The 14,069-nt window shown below is 33.6% G+C and overlaps 1 protein-coding gene across 1 annotated transcript; it reads left to right on the top strand.

Moving 5' to 3' along the window:
* Positions 1 to 11,300: 11,300 nt before the first annotated feature.
* On the top strand, positions 11,301 to 13,539 carry LOC119987424 (BOI-related E3 ubiquitin-protein ligase 1-like). The gene is made up of 4 exons (XM_038832336.1): positions 11,301 to 11,912; positions 12,028 to 12,113; positions 12,249 to 12,595; positions 12,687 to 13,539. Exons 1-4 carry the CDS (start codon positions 11,866 to 11,868, stop codon positions 13,218 to 13,220), a joined length of 1,014 nt encoding a protein of 337 aa, XP_038688264.1. The 5' UTR covers positions 11,301 to 11,865; the 3' UTR covers positions 13,221 to 13,539.
* Positions 13,540 to 14,069: the final 530 nt, after the last annotated feature.

Genomic DNA, 14,069 nt, shown 5'->3' with positions numbered 1-14,069 from the left:
TTTTGGGTCAAAACCTATACGACTTTGTCCTATTTAATTTGACATATCATTAACACATATTAATTTGATCTTAGAAAAACAAGTTAGGAACGTAATTATATTTTGCACTAAGTTCTCACGTCTAAGTGATGTGGATCATATCAAATAGAAATGCACAATCAAACAAAGAAAAAAAAATAAAGTGGAGGATCGAATCAAATAATCATTGTACTTTTTTTTAGTAGTTAATAGTAGCACTTAATACTTGTGTGATATTTACATATGTTTGTCCCAAAGTCACATGAAGAGCACATGATCTGCCTGATTTCGGTTGTTGAGAAAGCAGGAAGAGCGTTGCAAGTGCGACACGTGTACTATGTAATGTGGTAGACGTGGTGAAAGATTGGGGCCCATTGATCAAACCCAATTAAGGATGCGGTTTGAATGGGTCGGGTGCAAGTGTACCTGCACTTGGTCCTATAAGTTTAGCCCAAATATCATTCCAGTGGGCCCAACCCAAGCCTGTTTCGTGTTTTAGTCAAACCGCCTTTTTCCCAACTTGTTTTGTCCGTTTATAACAAAAGGAAATTACCGAAAGTTAATAATAAAAGAACTTTAAAAAAATAATAATAATAAATGAGGGACGAACCCACTGTTCTTTCCATTGTTTTCAATAATTTGGAGCACTTCTTGTGCTTTTTTTTTGGTTGGAGATCCAGTGGTTTTTGAGAAGAAAATTATTATTTTTGTTCTCTTTTAATTTACTAAAAAGTATTTGTGTGTGGATATATTTCATTTAGATTTGTAACTCCGCTTAATCTTTCAACAGGTCTCCCAAGCTCGAATAAAGGAAGAGGGTTACAGTAGGTCAACAATCAACGTAAAATTTTGTCAAACTTATGAACAAAGTGTTTATGTAAATGATGAACTGAACGTATTGTCTTGCTAACGAAATTTCACATTTTTACAGTTTTTTTTATGACAAAATTTCACAGTTGATATATGCCATCACCACCTACAAAATTAGGTGAGAATATATATATATATGAGACGGTACGTTGAAGTAGCTAGGTAGGAAATTTGCTGCAGAGCAATTGATGCATGCCACCTCAATATTATTAATATTGTGTAGGTCATGCTATTCAAATTAATTATTACCTCTTTATCCCTATATATACAAGGTAAAGGTAAAGGTAAAGTGAATCTGTGAATTATCCAATATATAGATACATACATGGGCACACACAAACGCACGCATATATAGGTCATATATAAAGTGTGAGAGAGCGAAAGAGAGGGGTCGAAACTTTCAAAGGATGACAAATGAATATGAATCATGCATGTGATAAGAAGTTGGAAAATTAAATAAAGGAAAAAAAGGAAGATGAAGATTTTTGTAGAATTATTTGGTTTGAAAACCTAAGAAAGTCGAAACATTGTCTAGATCCCCATTCAATTATTTAATAGCCCCTTGAACCACAAGATTGGAAAAAGATATATATATATATATGCTTGTATGTATGTTTTAACACAAAAGGTTAAGGTGGATGAAGAGAACAGTGAGAGAGGTGCTGATGCGAAATGGGGATATGTGCCAAGGGAAAAAACAAGTGTTGTAAGCAATAATGGGGGAAGACTACTCTCAATAGAGAGGCAACAAGAAAGCAAAGCAACGTGGAGGGAAAGAAAAGAAAACACTGACTCACTCACAATTATATATACATGCTTTGAGATATGTGTGGTGTTGTGGTGTGGAGTGGGTACGTTGTACTAAAATAAGGAGACTTCTCTCAACCTTTAATTGTTGACACTAATAATAATATCGTTGGTTGAGGAGGTGAGTATATAAACATATATATATATATATAGAGAGAGAGAGAGAGAGAGAGATGTGCAATTTGACCCAACACACACATTTACACACACCACGTCATCATCTTTTGCATATAATAATGATAAAATTAAGAAAACATCTCTCTCACTCTAAAGGTTATATGCCCACTTCCTCAAACTTTTATTCAAATCCACGATGAATGAAAGTTAAAATAGTTCCAATCTTTTCCTATACAGTAAGTAAGAGCATCCACATAATTCTCTTGCTATAAGTAGTGTCATGAATTATAGATCATCGAATAAGATTTGAAAGTTCAAGTCTTATCTTTCTTTCTTTATTTTTTTGACATAATGCAAAATTTTACATGCTTTATTTCACGGGTAATTATATTATCTTTCTCCATCAACACTTTGTTTTGGTGTTTAATCGATTGATAGGTTAGATTTCTCATCGATCCCTTATTTAATTTTAGTTTTTTTTTTTTATGAAAGCATCTAATCAATTAAAGACAGCTAGCCTACCAATAGATATATGTACAAACCTCGCATTAACTTGTGATAATTTGGTAAGTCAAATTTGGTTGATCACACACTATGACCATACATTGAAAATGAAATGATAGACATTGCTTTTGAACTTGCACCCCCTTTTGTTTTCACCACCAATTTATGGATGGTTAGTCTTCAAATATTTATCTTTTGCATAACGATTGTGAATGCAAAATAATTATATTTGATTCGAAATTCAAATGTTTAAAAGGGTTTCCTTGGAAAGTGACCTAAACCAAACTTTTGATTCTTATATATGTAACCTCATTAGCCTCCATTGGATGATTAATTTGACTCAAACAATATATATATATTTTTCAAGCCAAAAAAAAAAAAAAAGAAGCCCACAAAGGAGAATCAATAAGAAAATAACAACATACAAATTTATGTATATGTATGTATGAGTATATGCTCTTCCTTATCCCAAACAAATTAACCTAACAAGATGATAAAGGGTAGCGTGATGAAAAGAATGCTTATTTAGACATATGTTGATTCGACTCATGAATACAAAATAAGTCTACTTAAATCAATTGATTCAACCCTGCGATATTTAGCCCAATTCGACATTGTTGACAATTACCTTTAATAACCATTACGTGGTCCCAATTTTCTATTCCGCTCATATTTCTCAAAAACGCACCAACAATCAGATCTGCATGACAAGACCAGTAAATATATGTAGATAAAGTGAGAGAGAATGTGATTTTTAATTTCATAACCTTTTTTTTTTTTCTCTTCACTTTTTCACATGGAAGTGCTGTCGAAGATGCCTAGATGATTTTGATGTAGCATATATATATATATATATATAGTACAAGACAAAGTTATGAGTAATAGTTGTTTGTTTGGAAGCTTTGTTGGATTCTACTATAACAAGAAAAGAAAAGGCTGTAAGCATAACTTATGAGAGAGAGAGAGAGTGTTTGCTTTGCTTCGTTGTTTGGTATTTTATTTTATTTCTTGTTTGTGTCTGAATGTTAGTATTAATGTGGCCTCTCTCTCTCTCTCGTTTTCCTAGCTAGAGAGGGAAAGAAAGTGATGCAAAGAAGAGAGTGAAAATAGAGAAAGAGACGGAGACAGAGTGTGTGATTTTTTTGTGTGTTTTTCGATATTCACATTCTCACACGTCTCTAATTATGCCCTTACCCAAAGCATTGCATTATTGTAATTATATCGCCTTACACTGCCTGCCTGAAGAGGCAACCATAAATTCCCACTCCACTCTTCAGTCTTCAACAACACAAAAGACACAGAGATGCCTCAATTATTTATACAACAACATGCATGCATGTATGCATACATGATACTTGTACATATCTTTTTACATGAAAGTTTGGTGCGAATTTAAAAAATTATGAATCGCATCTCCATTCCTTAAAACTATTCGAAAATTGTCAAATTGGCCTGGGACATTGTGGGAAAATTTCCACAATCACGGTTTAATTTTGTATATAGGATCACCGGCAATCCTGCAAAACCCACAAATAACGTAGAGATTCCTCGATCGGAGGAGTTCGGACCAAGGAAACTCTGACTGTTAAGTAAGTCATGTGTTTTCTCTCGAGTATAAGTTAGCGAATTATTTAGTATATGAGTAATCTTCCTTACCTGATATCAAATACCTCCTTTTATAGTGGAGGGTGATTCGTAACGCCGAAGATAAGGATCTTGGGAATTGATCAGGTTTTGAGTATTTTAGGATGTGTCGGAGTAAATTTAATTATGGGATTTGGTCTTTTTCCAAAGAGAGATTAGTTGTTTCGGATCTATTGTCATAAATAGTGGGTGTCTCGAGAAGATTACGAAGTGATTGATGGGATCATATGGGCTTTAAAGGGTATAGACCAAATAAACTGATGACGTTGAATTATGTTCGGTACAGAAAGTTTTAGCCGTTTAGGATATGGTTGAAGTAGATGAAAGGTAGAAATGGTAGTACGGCTATTCTCGAGAGGATCGGGGTTTGGTGACGTAGACATGGTGCTTGATGTGGTCGACATGAAAGGTATAGTGTCGTCGACGTTGGTCGACTGTTGATCCTTATATTATTGACATGCAGTTTGCCAAGCGTTTTTGGAAAGACAGAAAATCCAAAACAAACGATAGTTTTGTCATTAAAAGAAAAATACAATGAGATATATAAATCTTTAGTAAGAGATTTCTTGCTAACATGTAGAAACTTTGACTGGGTCTTTTCAAAAAGAAAAAATCGACATTTTATTCAGAGATTATACAGAGATTTCTATATGTGTATATATGTATATATTAGATAAGCATCAACAAAGGGATTTCTAGAGTTTTCAACATCTATTATAGTGGCATCTAACTTTGGCCGTATATTACCCGCAAATACATACAAACAGTCCGATCATTGTCAATAATTCTAGAGATAATTTTGCTTTCATAATTAATTTTCCAGCTAGCAATTTCATTCAACATTCAAAAGGAATGCTATGATTGATTAATTAAACGTAGACAACAAAGAATTCTTTTAATTTGCTTTCAATGAATTTAATTTATATAAAAAAAAACAACTTTTTTGTAGAATTTCTCTCACACTTTAAAATGGAATATCCAAATCCAAAGAGCAAAAAGGAGGAAGCTTTGTGGCAATAATTATAATTATATATATTCTATTGGCTCCTTATATAGAAAAGATAGGATATAGAAGGTAGCTTCATTTACTTGTACGTATTCAACAAATCAACATAATATATATAATGCCAATCAATGGTAACTCCAAAAGAAATATTGCCAAGCCCATGATGACTTGATCCCCCCCCGTCAATCCAAAAACCCAACCAGCTCTCTACTAATTGGTCCCCCAATATTTGAGAGATTCTTGAAAGCTAAAGGAATATAATCAATTCACACACAAACATATTGTGATTAATAATTATGAGAGCTAGGGAACATTTTTTTTGGCTTGTGAGTGTGGACAGAACAAATTGAATTGGTCACGGGTCATGGCTTGTGTTCTCTAACGGTAGTTCAATGAAACGATGGCTACAACCATAGACTTTATAATATATATATATAGACGTATATATATGGTTGGCTTTGTATCATAATCGAAGTAGCTCATCCTCATCCTCATCTCTTTCAATTCATTTTATTTGCCGCAAATCATTTTCCTTATACGTGTACATATATATTCTTGTTCCAACATATGACATAAGGCTCACTCATTAAGGCTCTCATAATAATATTTTATCTTTAAATCAAAGTTGTCATTAATTTAATTTGGACTTTTGACCAACCATAGTTTTTGAATTTTTTTTTTGATAGAAATCTCATCAAAGTTTTTGATAATTAAAAGATTTCAGTATATAATTTCATGATCGACTACTCAAATGTAACTTGTTAGGTTGTGAACAAGCTAGAGGATTTTCAATAAAAATTTCTAAGTTATTTGAATGTATAGACTGCTACTTTTGGTATATCAAAATCAAATCAGGGATAATATATTTTCTTTGTGATAAGGGTATTTGTACCAACTCATATTATTAATTACAGTGACATTAGGGACCACTAGTTTTCAGTATTTATTTCTTTTGTTTTTAAGTTGCTCTCTTTTTCATCATATTGTATAAAATGATCTATTTTTGTTTATCTATTTTAGAAAAAAAAATTATATATTTATATGTGAAGTTACTTATTTTTTTTTGGATTCGATCGTTGTTCATTAACAATGAAAAACCAAGCTCGTTTTTGGAAAATCATTTCACTTAACTTTTTTATTTTTCTTTTTTGTAAATATCCAAAAAACTAATCTTTCCAATCTCAATTGAATATTCAAAATTTTGATTTCTGTAGCCTAATGATGTATATTTGTGGCCATAATTCTAGAATCAACTCAAAAATTGAAAAAAAAAAAATTGTAGAACAATTTATTAGATTTCAAGTGCTTTATTGGATATGGCGATTTTTATTCCTCCTAATCCAATATAAACCCAGATTAATTAATTGAAATTTTTTTTTTTTGTTTTCTCTAATGGAAGTCTAGGACCGACATTATTGAATGAATTTTAAAAAAAAAAACAGAGAGAGAGAGAATGAATGAGCGTCAAGAAAAGAATGATACTCATAAATGTCAAACTCAGTGGTGACACAATCCACTCACAAGATATAAAAGGATTTGGCATACCCAGATTTTGTTCATTAAAATATTAAATAAGAGAGATGGGCCCTAGATGGCTCCAAAATAGTGGCCGCAATGAATAAGGGATGCAGAGTTAGTTTTGATTCATTTGCAGAAGCAAATACAAAGACGACCCACCACCCCCCACACTCTGATGTTGCTTCTTCATTACCTCTCAAACTCATGCACTGATCGATGTACCTGCACCCCCTGCACCTCTTCTTCTTTTAATTTACTTATTTTATTTCTCTGCCTCTTGTGAGTAGTGACTTACTTACTTTGTCATATATAATCAGGAGGAAAAGAACAGATACCAAAGTAGTTGCTACCATTGCCCCCCCCCCCCCTCTGCCCCTCATAAATGGTCTCACCAACACCCCTCCCTTGATCTACTCGCATTATTAATCATTAAATTTTAATTAGCATAAGTATACCATATAAATATTGCCATAAATCACCCACTTAGGCTCTCTTTGCATTAATTTCAAAATTTCGAAAGTGTTTTTTGTGTGTAAATACCAATAAGAAGAGGGACTCTCTTTGCAAATAATGAGAAAGAGTAACTAATATAATATAAATGAATACAAGTTTGTCTTTTTAGATATGATATAAATGAATACAAGTTTGTCTAAATTATGAATGGACAATGTGCTAACCCACCAAACCAAAAGATGACAGATGTATAAGGTAATACACTTATGTGAAATATATATATATACATGCGCTTAATTGGATTGTATTAGGTAATACGTATACCAAGTCTTCCACAAACAATATAAGGATCCATCATCACCACTAGTCCTCCTCTATTTCCTCATGATTTGTTAGCTCACAATAAGTCCATGAACTTATGAGATAATATATTATAATGTGCTTCAAATATCAAAGTCATATGATTAATTATGATGACCTCTAGCTAGAAATATATATATATATATATATATATATAGTAGCACCAAATTCATCCTTACTTTGCTTCCACTTTCTATCAAATCAAGTAGTGCTTTGCTTTCTATATGAAATATGTATATGCGCTTCTTTTTTCAAAAATTCCAAATTTAATTATTCATTACATTATAATCAATATGGATTAACTTGTTAGATATGCATGGTAGTAATAATGCACCAAAAAAAGAAGGCAAATAGAGTAGTAAGTATATATATGTACATTTCTTTTTTTTGAAAAGATTCTAACAATTGAGGTTAGGACTTAGGAGTGCTTTTGGTGTGAAGAAAATCACAATCAATGAAGTAGTGGGTAAATTATTGAAGGAATGGTTATGGTGGAGTTGTGCAATAAATATATAAAAAGAAAAAGAAACTCCAAGAAAAAATTTTAGTGAAAAAATAGAAAAATAGAGAAAGTAGAATGGGAAAACCTAGAAATGATAAAAGGCAGGGTGTGTGGGTCAAGAAAATGGTTGGATTAGGTTTAAAGAAATGTCACCAAAATGAAAGTTGGTTGTGTCTTCCATCCTTCAACCCGAGAAAATGCGCCTCATTTTATGACACACTTTGGAAATGATGACTCCAATTTTAATCCCATCAATATCACTAATTAAAAACTATTTTATATTTTTTTATATTAAATTCGTGTATATATATATGTATATATGACTTGAAAACTTGCCAAGCCAAATTCATGTGGCAGTTCATGAACCTTGGATGAGTTAAACATAATTACTTAATTGATTCACTTGTAAGCTATAATGACCAACTTTAGGTTCCATTCAAATGGTCTAACTTTTAAAAATGAGAAAAAAAAGAAGAAGAAGAAGAAGAAAGGGTGACCATGACTATGCACATTTATTTAATTTGCATTATTATTCAATTGTTCAACTCAAACAAACATAAGACGTATGTTTACGTATTCGTCTATAGATCAAATCGGATATGTAATTATTGGAATAATTGTTGGAGATTCAAATGGTAGATATGTGCGCAAGCATGATAACTTATATGTTGTTCTATATCTCCATAAATCTAGAAATTTTTACTTGTATTGTATCATTTGATCTACGTATCGAACTGATAACATTCAAGATTTTGTAGGATTATACACAAAAGGCCCCCTTTTTTGACTCTATCTTTAGTCCTATGTCTCTTATCCCTAGGATGTTGTTGTGGGATGACATTTTACCCTCAATTACAAAAAGGGTAGGTTATTCTAGTGACGTTTAAGTTTTGATAGTCAAATTAATTAGTTATCGGTACGCCAAAATTGCCCAATAATACAAATATTTGGCTGTTTTACAAAATGTAGTACTAGCTAGAGATGAAAGGGGAGACAAACTAGTATACATCTAAATTGATGGATTTGAAACAAACTAGCTAGGCAGCTACTTATACATGCATGCATTTACAAACTAATAAATAATATAACAAGACATTTGCCCCCCCAAAAGAAAACATCAGACAAGAAGATGTTGATTGATGAAGTTTCTACTCGATCAATTACCTAAGTCACCATTAATCCATGACCCAATCCCCAACCACAACTTACGTACTTGCTTTAGATTAATTCCACCAGGACTACACAATTAAACCCAAACAATAGATAAGGATCGATCGATCACTGCATTGTACAAGTCTGTACATTCTTTCTTCTTCCTTTTTCTCCTCTTGGTCCATCGATTTCTAGATTGCACCAAACTATACTATATATATATATATATATATATAGAGCCCTAGCTGTAACCAATTAAGCTAATAAGTTTCAATTAATCTGAGTAGTAAAACTAGGTTATAGTTTGAAGGTCAAACCAATTTCTGTCTTCTGATACAATAAATATGGGTTCACACACCCCATCACATAATTATTTGTCAACTTGTTCAAAGTCTTATTTTCATTCAATCTCGAAAGGGCCATTTCATGAGCTCTACTTGTGTCTCCTTTTTCCTTTTGGTTTTCAAATATATATATGTATATGTATGTATGTAAAATGTGAATATATTTACATATACTTCAACATAAACATGAGGAAAAAAGTATATAAAACGAGATATGAAAGCAAACAAAACAATTGCAAAGAAAGAGAAGTTGTGAAGAAAACGATGTGAGAGAGAGGGAGAGAATGCACAAATATGCCGCGCAGGCGCAGGGATGTAACACACTATGTGATTAGAGAAGTATGGGACCTAAAAAACAAACACAAATTTGTTTGATGCCATTACAATGTACAAGCACTTTCTCTTTTCTTTTCTTTTTAATTTTCTTTAATTTTTCAAATAAAACAAGAAACTATCTATTAATTAAAGGTTAACAAGAAATTAACGCCGTATAGGAAAACATTTTTATTTTGTTGTAATTCCTCTATTAGGGTTTGTAAATTTCTAAGCTACTAACGTGGCGCTATGTATAACACTTGCTATCATTTAGCTTTAGCAGTAATTGAACATGTGATTGAAGCAATTAATTTTTTTAATTATTTATTCTTAATACTAACATGACTTGAATTAAAACTCCCAAATTCATTATTTATGTTCGATTGTTAAAATTAATTTTGTCCTCAAGCGGGTGTTTTGTGGGGTTGGAACTATTATGGATAGCTCTTCTCTGAAATATAAATGCTTGATTAATTAGTTCAAAAATTATCATCCTTATCAGTGTCTCTATCAAATTAAAAATAATTTTTTATTCAAATTTTTTGGGTAACAATTTAATTTATCATTTTTAACGAATTCAAAAATATTAGGCTTAAAATTCTCTATAATCCGATAATTGTTATTATTTAAACTTTAAAAGAAAACCCCATTTTTGTAGGTTAATAACAATTCAATAGTTAGTTTTTCTTTTCCCAAAAATATAGTTTTCAAAATTCTTAAGCCCATAAATTGTGCTTCTTGACAAAATTTTCAGCCATTTAAAATGGAGTAAATGGGGGCATTATATATAGTCAGTCAAATATCATCACATCATATCAGGCTTGCATTGCTAAAGATCAGTATTTTTTTTTATATTGAATATTTCTTGTATCCCTAAATATAGCTAGGGGGCTAGAATAGTCATGATGCCCAAAATCTTAAGATGAAAAATATTGCTAGAGAGAAAAAGAAAAAGACTAAGCTTGCAGCAGCCATGCAATTAGGTGGGAATTGTGGGTTGTGATCTCTTCTCTATTTTCTAAGATAAGGAATGAAAACAAAAGGGAAAGAGAGCTATTGGTGGCCTGTTTGGATCTTCAAAACAAAGTAAAAAAAATACGGAAAAAAAATTTATTAATTAAAACATAACAAATTCAATCATAATAAGCCATAACATTAAATAACGAAATAACGAAAACCAATGTAATTAGACTGCGTAGTAATGAAAGTCAATGTAATAACAAAATTCAATATAATTAGACAACATAATATTGTTATGACCGGTTATGGACGAAAATGTTAGGAATATAAGTCATTTACCTAATATAAATCTCCTCATTCTCCCTTTTCATCGAATTCTTTCAAACAATTTATTTTCACAAAAACTTAATTTGTTGAATAAAAGTGTTGGTTCACATCTATTAATTCAAACTTTGATTATCTTCTTCTTTTTTTGATAGAGATATTATCTTTTTAAGTAACCAAAAAAAAAAGAAACAGTCTTTAATATTAATTTTAATTGAGAAGAACAAAAATAGGGGAGAGTGAGAGGTGGGTAAAGCTGGGGAGAGAGAGACGCATGGCCCAAATACAAACAATCCCAGCGGCAGAGACCTGCAGTTACATATATATCATCACCAACGCCATTGATTTTTTTATTATTAATAAAACAAAATATGTATAAATATTAAATACAGGGTAAGATGTGTTGTGTTGTGTTGTGTAGTTGATAACAAACGCGAGACACTTCCCCAAGAAAAAGCCAACCCCTTTACAAGCGGCGAAGAAGAGAAAGCAAAGCCAACAAACAAAACACTAAGAACGAAGGAACGAAAGAGCAGAATAAGGTGTCTCTCCCTTCCCTTGGACTCATTCGTTTCAATCGCATCTCTCCCCTCTTAAATCTCTCTCCCTCTCTCTATCTATCTATCTATATCAAGAGATATATATATATTCACAACGACAAAACACAAGCAAGCAAGGAAGGAAACCAGAGAAGGAAAAGAAAAGGCAGGGCATTTGAATGGAAAAAAGTTAGGTGAAGAATACAGAGGATGATGATGATGATGATGACGACGACGACGACAAGGAAGACTAGTATTTCTTGAACAACAGCAAGGGCTTATGGTTCATGCTTCTTTTGTGTTAGGCCTTCACATTGCTCCATACTCTCCCCTTTTTTTGCTTTTCTTTGGCACATACACAACCTCCCTGTTAAGGCAGTTGATTAGTCCCTTCGACGTCTATTTTTTTATTAATTCCTCGCATCTCCATTAATGGCCGTTCAAGCTCAATACCCATCAAACGTCCTTCTCTTAAACAGGTTTAATTACCTTCCCTTCTCTTCTAGCTTTTCCTTTCTCTCTGTTTTTGTTTTTATTATCGTCTTCTCTGCTCATTTATCTTATTTTTTTTCCTCTGTCATTTCCTATGTGCAGAAACGGACAAGAACCGAATGATTATTCATTGCAACCGCAGGCAGGAGGATTTCTTGATCAATCTCACCCGTTTTTCAACAACGGAGGTAATTAATTAGTTTCTAATTTCTTTTCATACATATCCATGTACATCTGGCTACCCAATTGCCATTGAAATAGACCAAAACAGAGGTCCAAATTCGATGAGGGTGTAATCTCATATTGCTCGTGTTTATCAACAGCAACGAATCCACGCAAAAGAGGAAGAGAAGTAGAAACACCCAGTACTGGCATCGCCACACCAATCAACACATACACTATGCAACAGCAAACCCAACCTCTTCGGTTAATCGACCTCTCACAGCTTCACAATCACCCACAACAAAATGTTGTCTCCACTGGCCTCCGCTTATCGTTTGGTGATCAACAACAGCAACAGCTACAACAAAATCACCATTACCAACAGCAGCAGCAGCAGAATTTTGCATGTCAATCGCCAGGCGGCAGCTTATTGTCTTCAGTATCTGAAGATTTGGCAATGCAACTCAAACGACAGAGAGACGAAATAGATCAATTCCTGCAAGCCCAGGTAATGATTTTGCATCTATTCTATTGGGTTTCTCTTTAATTTAGATAAGCTTTATTTCATTGGGATAATGGAGCCGATTATTTTTGTACAGGGAGAGCAACTGAGGCTCACATTAGCTGAGAAACGGCAGAGGCACTACCATGCGCTGCTGGGCGCGGCAGAGGAATCCATAACCAGGAGACTGAGAGAGAAGGAGGCCGAAGTGGAGAAGGCCACGCGCAGGAACGCCGAGTTGGAGGGACGGGCAACGCAACTTAGCGTTGAGGCTCAGGTTTGGCAGGCAAAGGCCAGGGCACAGGAGGCCACGGCGGCATCTTTGCAGGCGCAGCTTCAGCAAGCTATAATGAACGGGGGCGTCGCGCAGGATAGCAAGAGAGGGGAGGACGGGACAGGAGGCGCTGGGGGCTTGGAGGGCCAGGCTGAAGACGCCGAGTCGGCTTACATTGACCCGGAACGAGTCACCGTGTCCGGTCCGAGTTGCAAGGCGTGCCGAAAACGAATCGCGTCGATAGTGCTGTTGCCGTGTCGGCACCTTTGTCTCTGCACAGAATGTGACAAAGTGGCACATGCTTGCCCACTTTGCCTCTCCGTGAGAAATTCCAGTGTTGAAGTGTTTCTGTCTTAAGGCCCAAGCCCAATGCAGGGGAGCCCAAGGCCCAGAAGGGCCACCAATGACTAAGCAATGGTAAAAAGAAAAGTATATATTAAATAATGATGTTTAAAATAAAAATGTTCATTTTAATTTTTGGTGCTTATCATAGTGGGTGAAGATGTTCTTTAGTAGCCCAACAATGAGACTTTTTTTTTGGATCCCCTCTTGGAGTGAAGTAAAGTAGAGGTAATGTACATGGCCAAATGGATAGAGGCAATTTCTTTTCTTTGTTTTGTGATGAAATTTAAGTCAATATATATATATATATATATAAATTCTTTTATTTTATGAATTAGTTATGACTTATGATGATATTGCTCATGAAATTGTATTGTTTTAAAAAATGGCATTTGCTTCATTCAGTTGCTCAGTCAATGCAGAAAATTAAAATGCTGCATATATGTAACTCTTGAATGCAAGTTAATGAGTTCAAATGGTAAATGTTGAGTGATTTGTATTTTGCCAAAATTATTCACTTAAATGATCTTTTTCTTCTTCCCTTTTTTTGTTCCAAAGCCCATAATTGTGGCTTTCTTCTCTGATATGGAATTAGTGCTTGAATGGGTGTAGTTTTGTTGCAGCAGATCAGATTTAAAGTTTGCCCATTTTGACCTCTTCTTGTGGTATTAGTAGTTGGAGTTGGATGGGGGTCATCCAGATTTTGCCAAAAAAACCAGTGATTTGAAAGAAAGTGATATACTTGGTTAGTGTAGTCACCCCATTCAACAACTGAAACAACTTTTTGAACAAAACTATTAATGGTGTTTTCTGACTCATCCCATACCATATTGAACAAAACTTTTGAGCAAAGTTAGCTAGATA

The sequence above is a fragment of the Tripterygium wilfordii genome, chromosome 20 (genome assembly GCF_013401445.1).
Source record: "Tripterygium wilfordii isolate XIE 37 chromosome 20, ASM1340144v1, whole genome shotgun sequence".
Taxonomy (NCBI): domain Eukaryota; kingdom Viridiplantae; phylum Streptophyta; class Magnoliopsida; order Celastrales; family Celastraceae; genus Tripterygium; species Tripterygium wilfordii.
This window is presented reverse-complemented; position numbering and strand designations above follow the sequence as displayed.

Bases quoted from the DNA above. Each gene is read 5' to 3' on its own strand.
- LOC119987424 (XM_038832336.1), top strand. From the start codon at position 11,866: ATGGCCGTTCAAGCTCAATACCCATCAAACGTCCTTCTCTTAAACAG. The intron at 11,913-12,027 runs GTTTAATTACCT...TCCTATGTGCAG, and splicing joins AACGTCCTTCTCTTAAACAG to AAACGGACAAGAACCGAATG. The intron at 12,596-12,686 runs GTAATGATTTTG...ATTTTTGTACAG, and splicing joins ATCAATTCCTGCAAGCCCAG to GGAGAGCAACTGAGGCTCAC.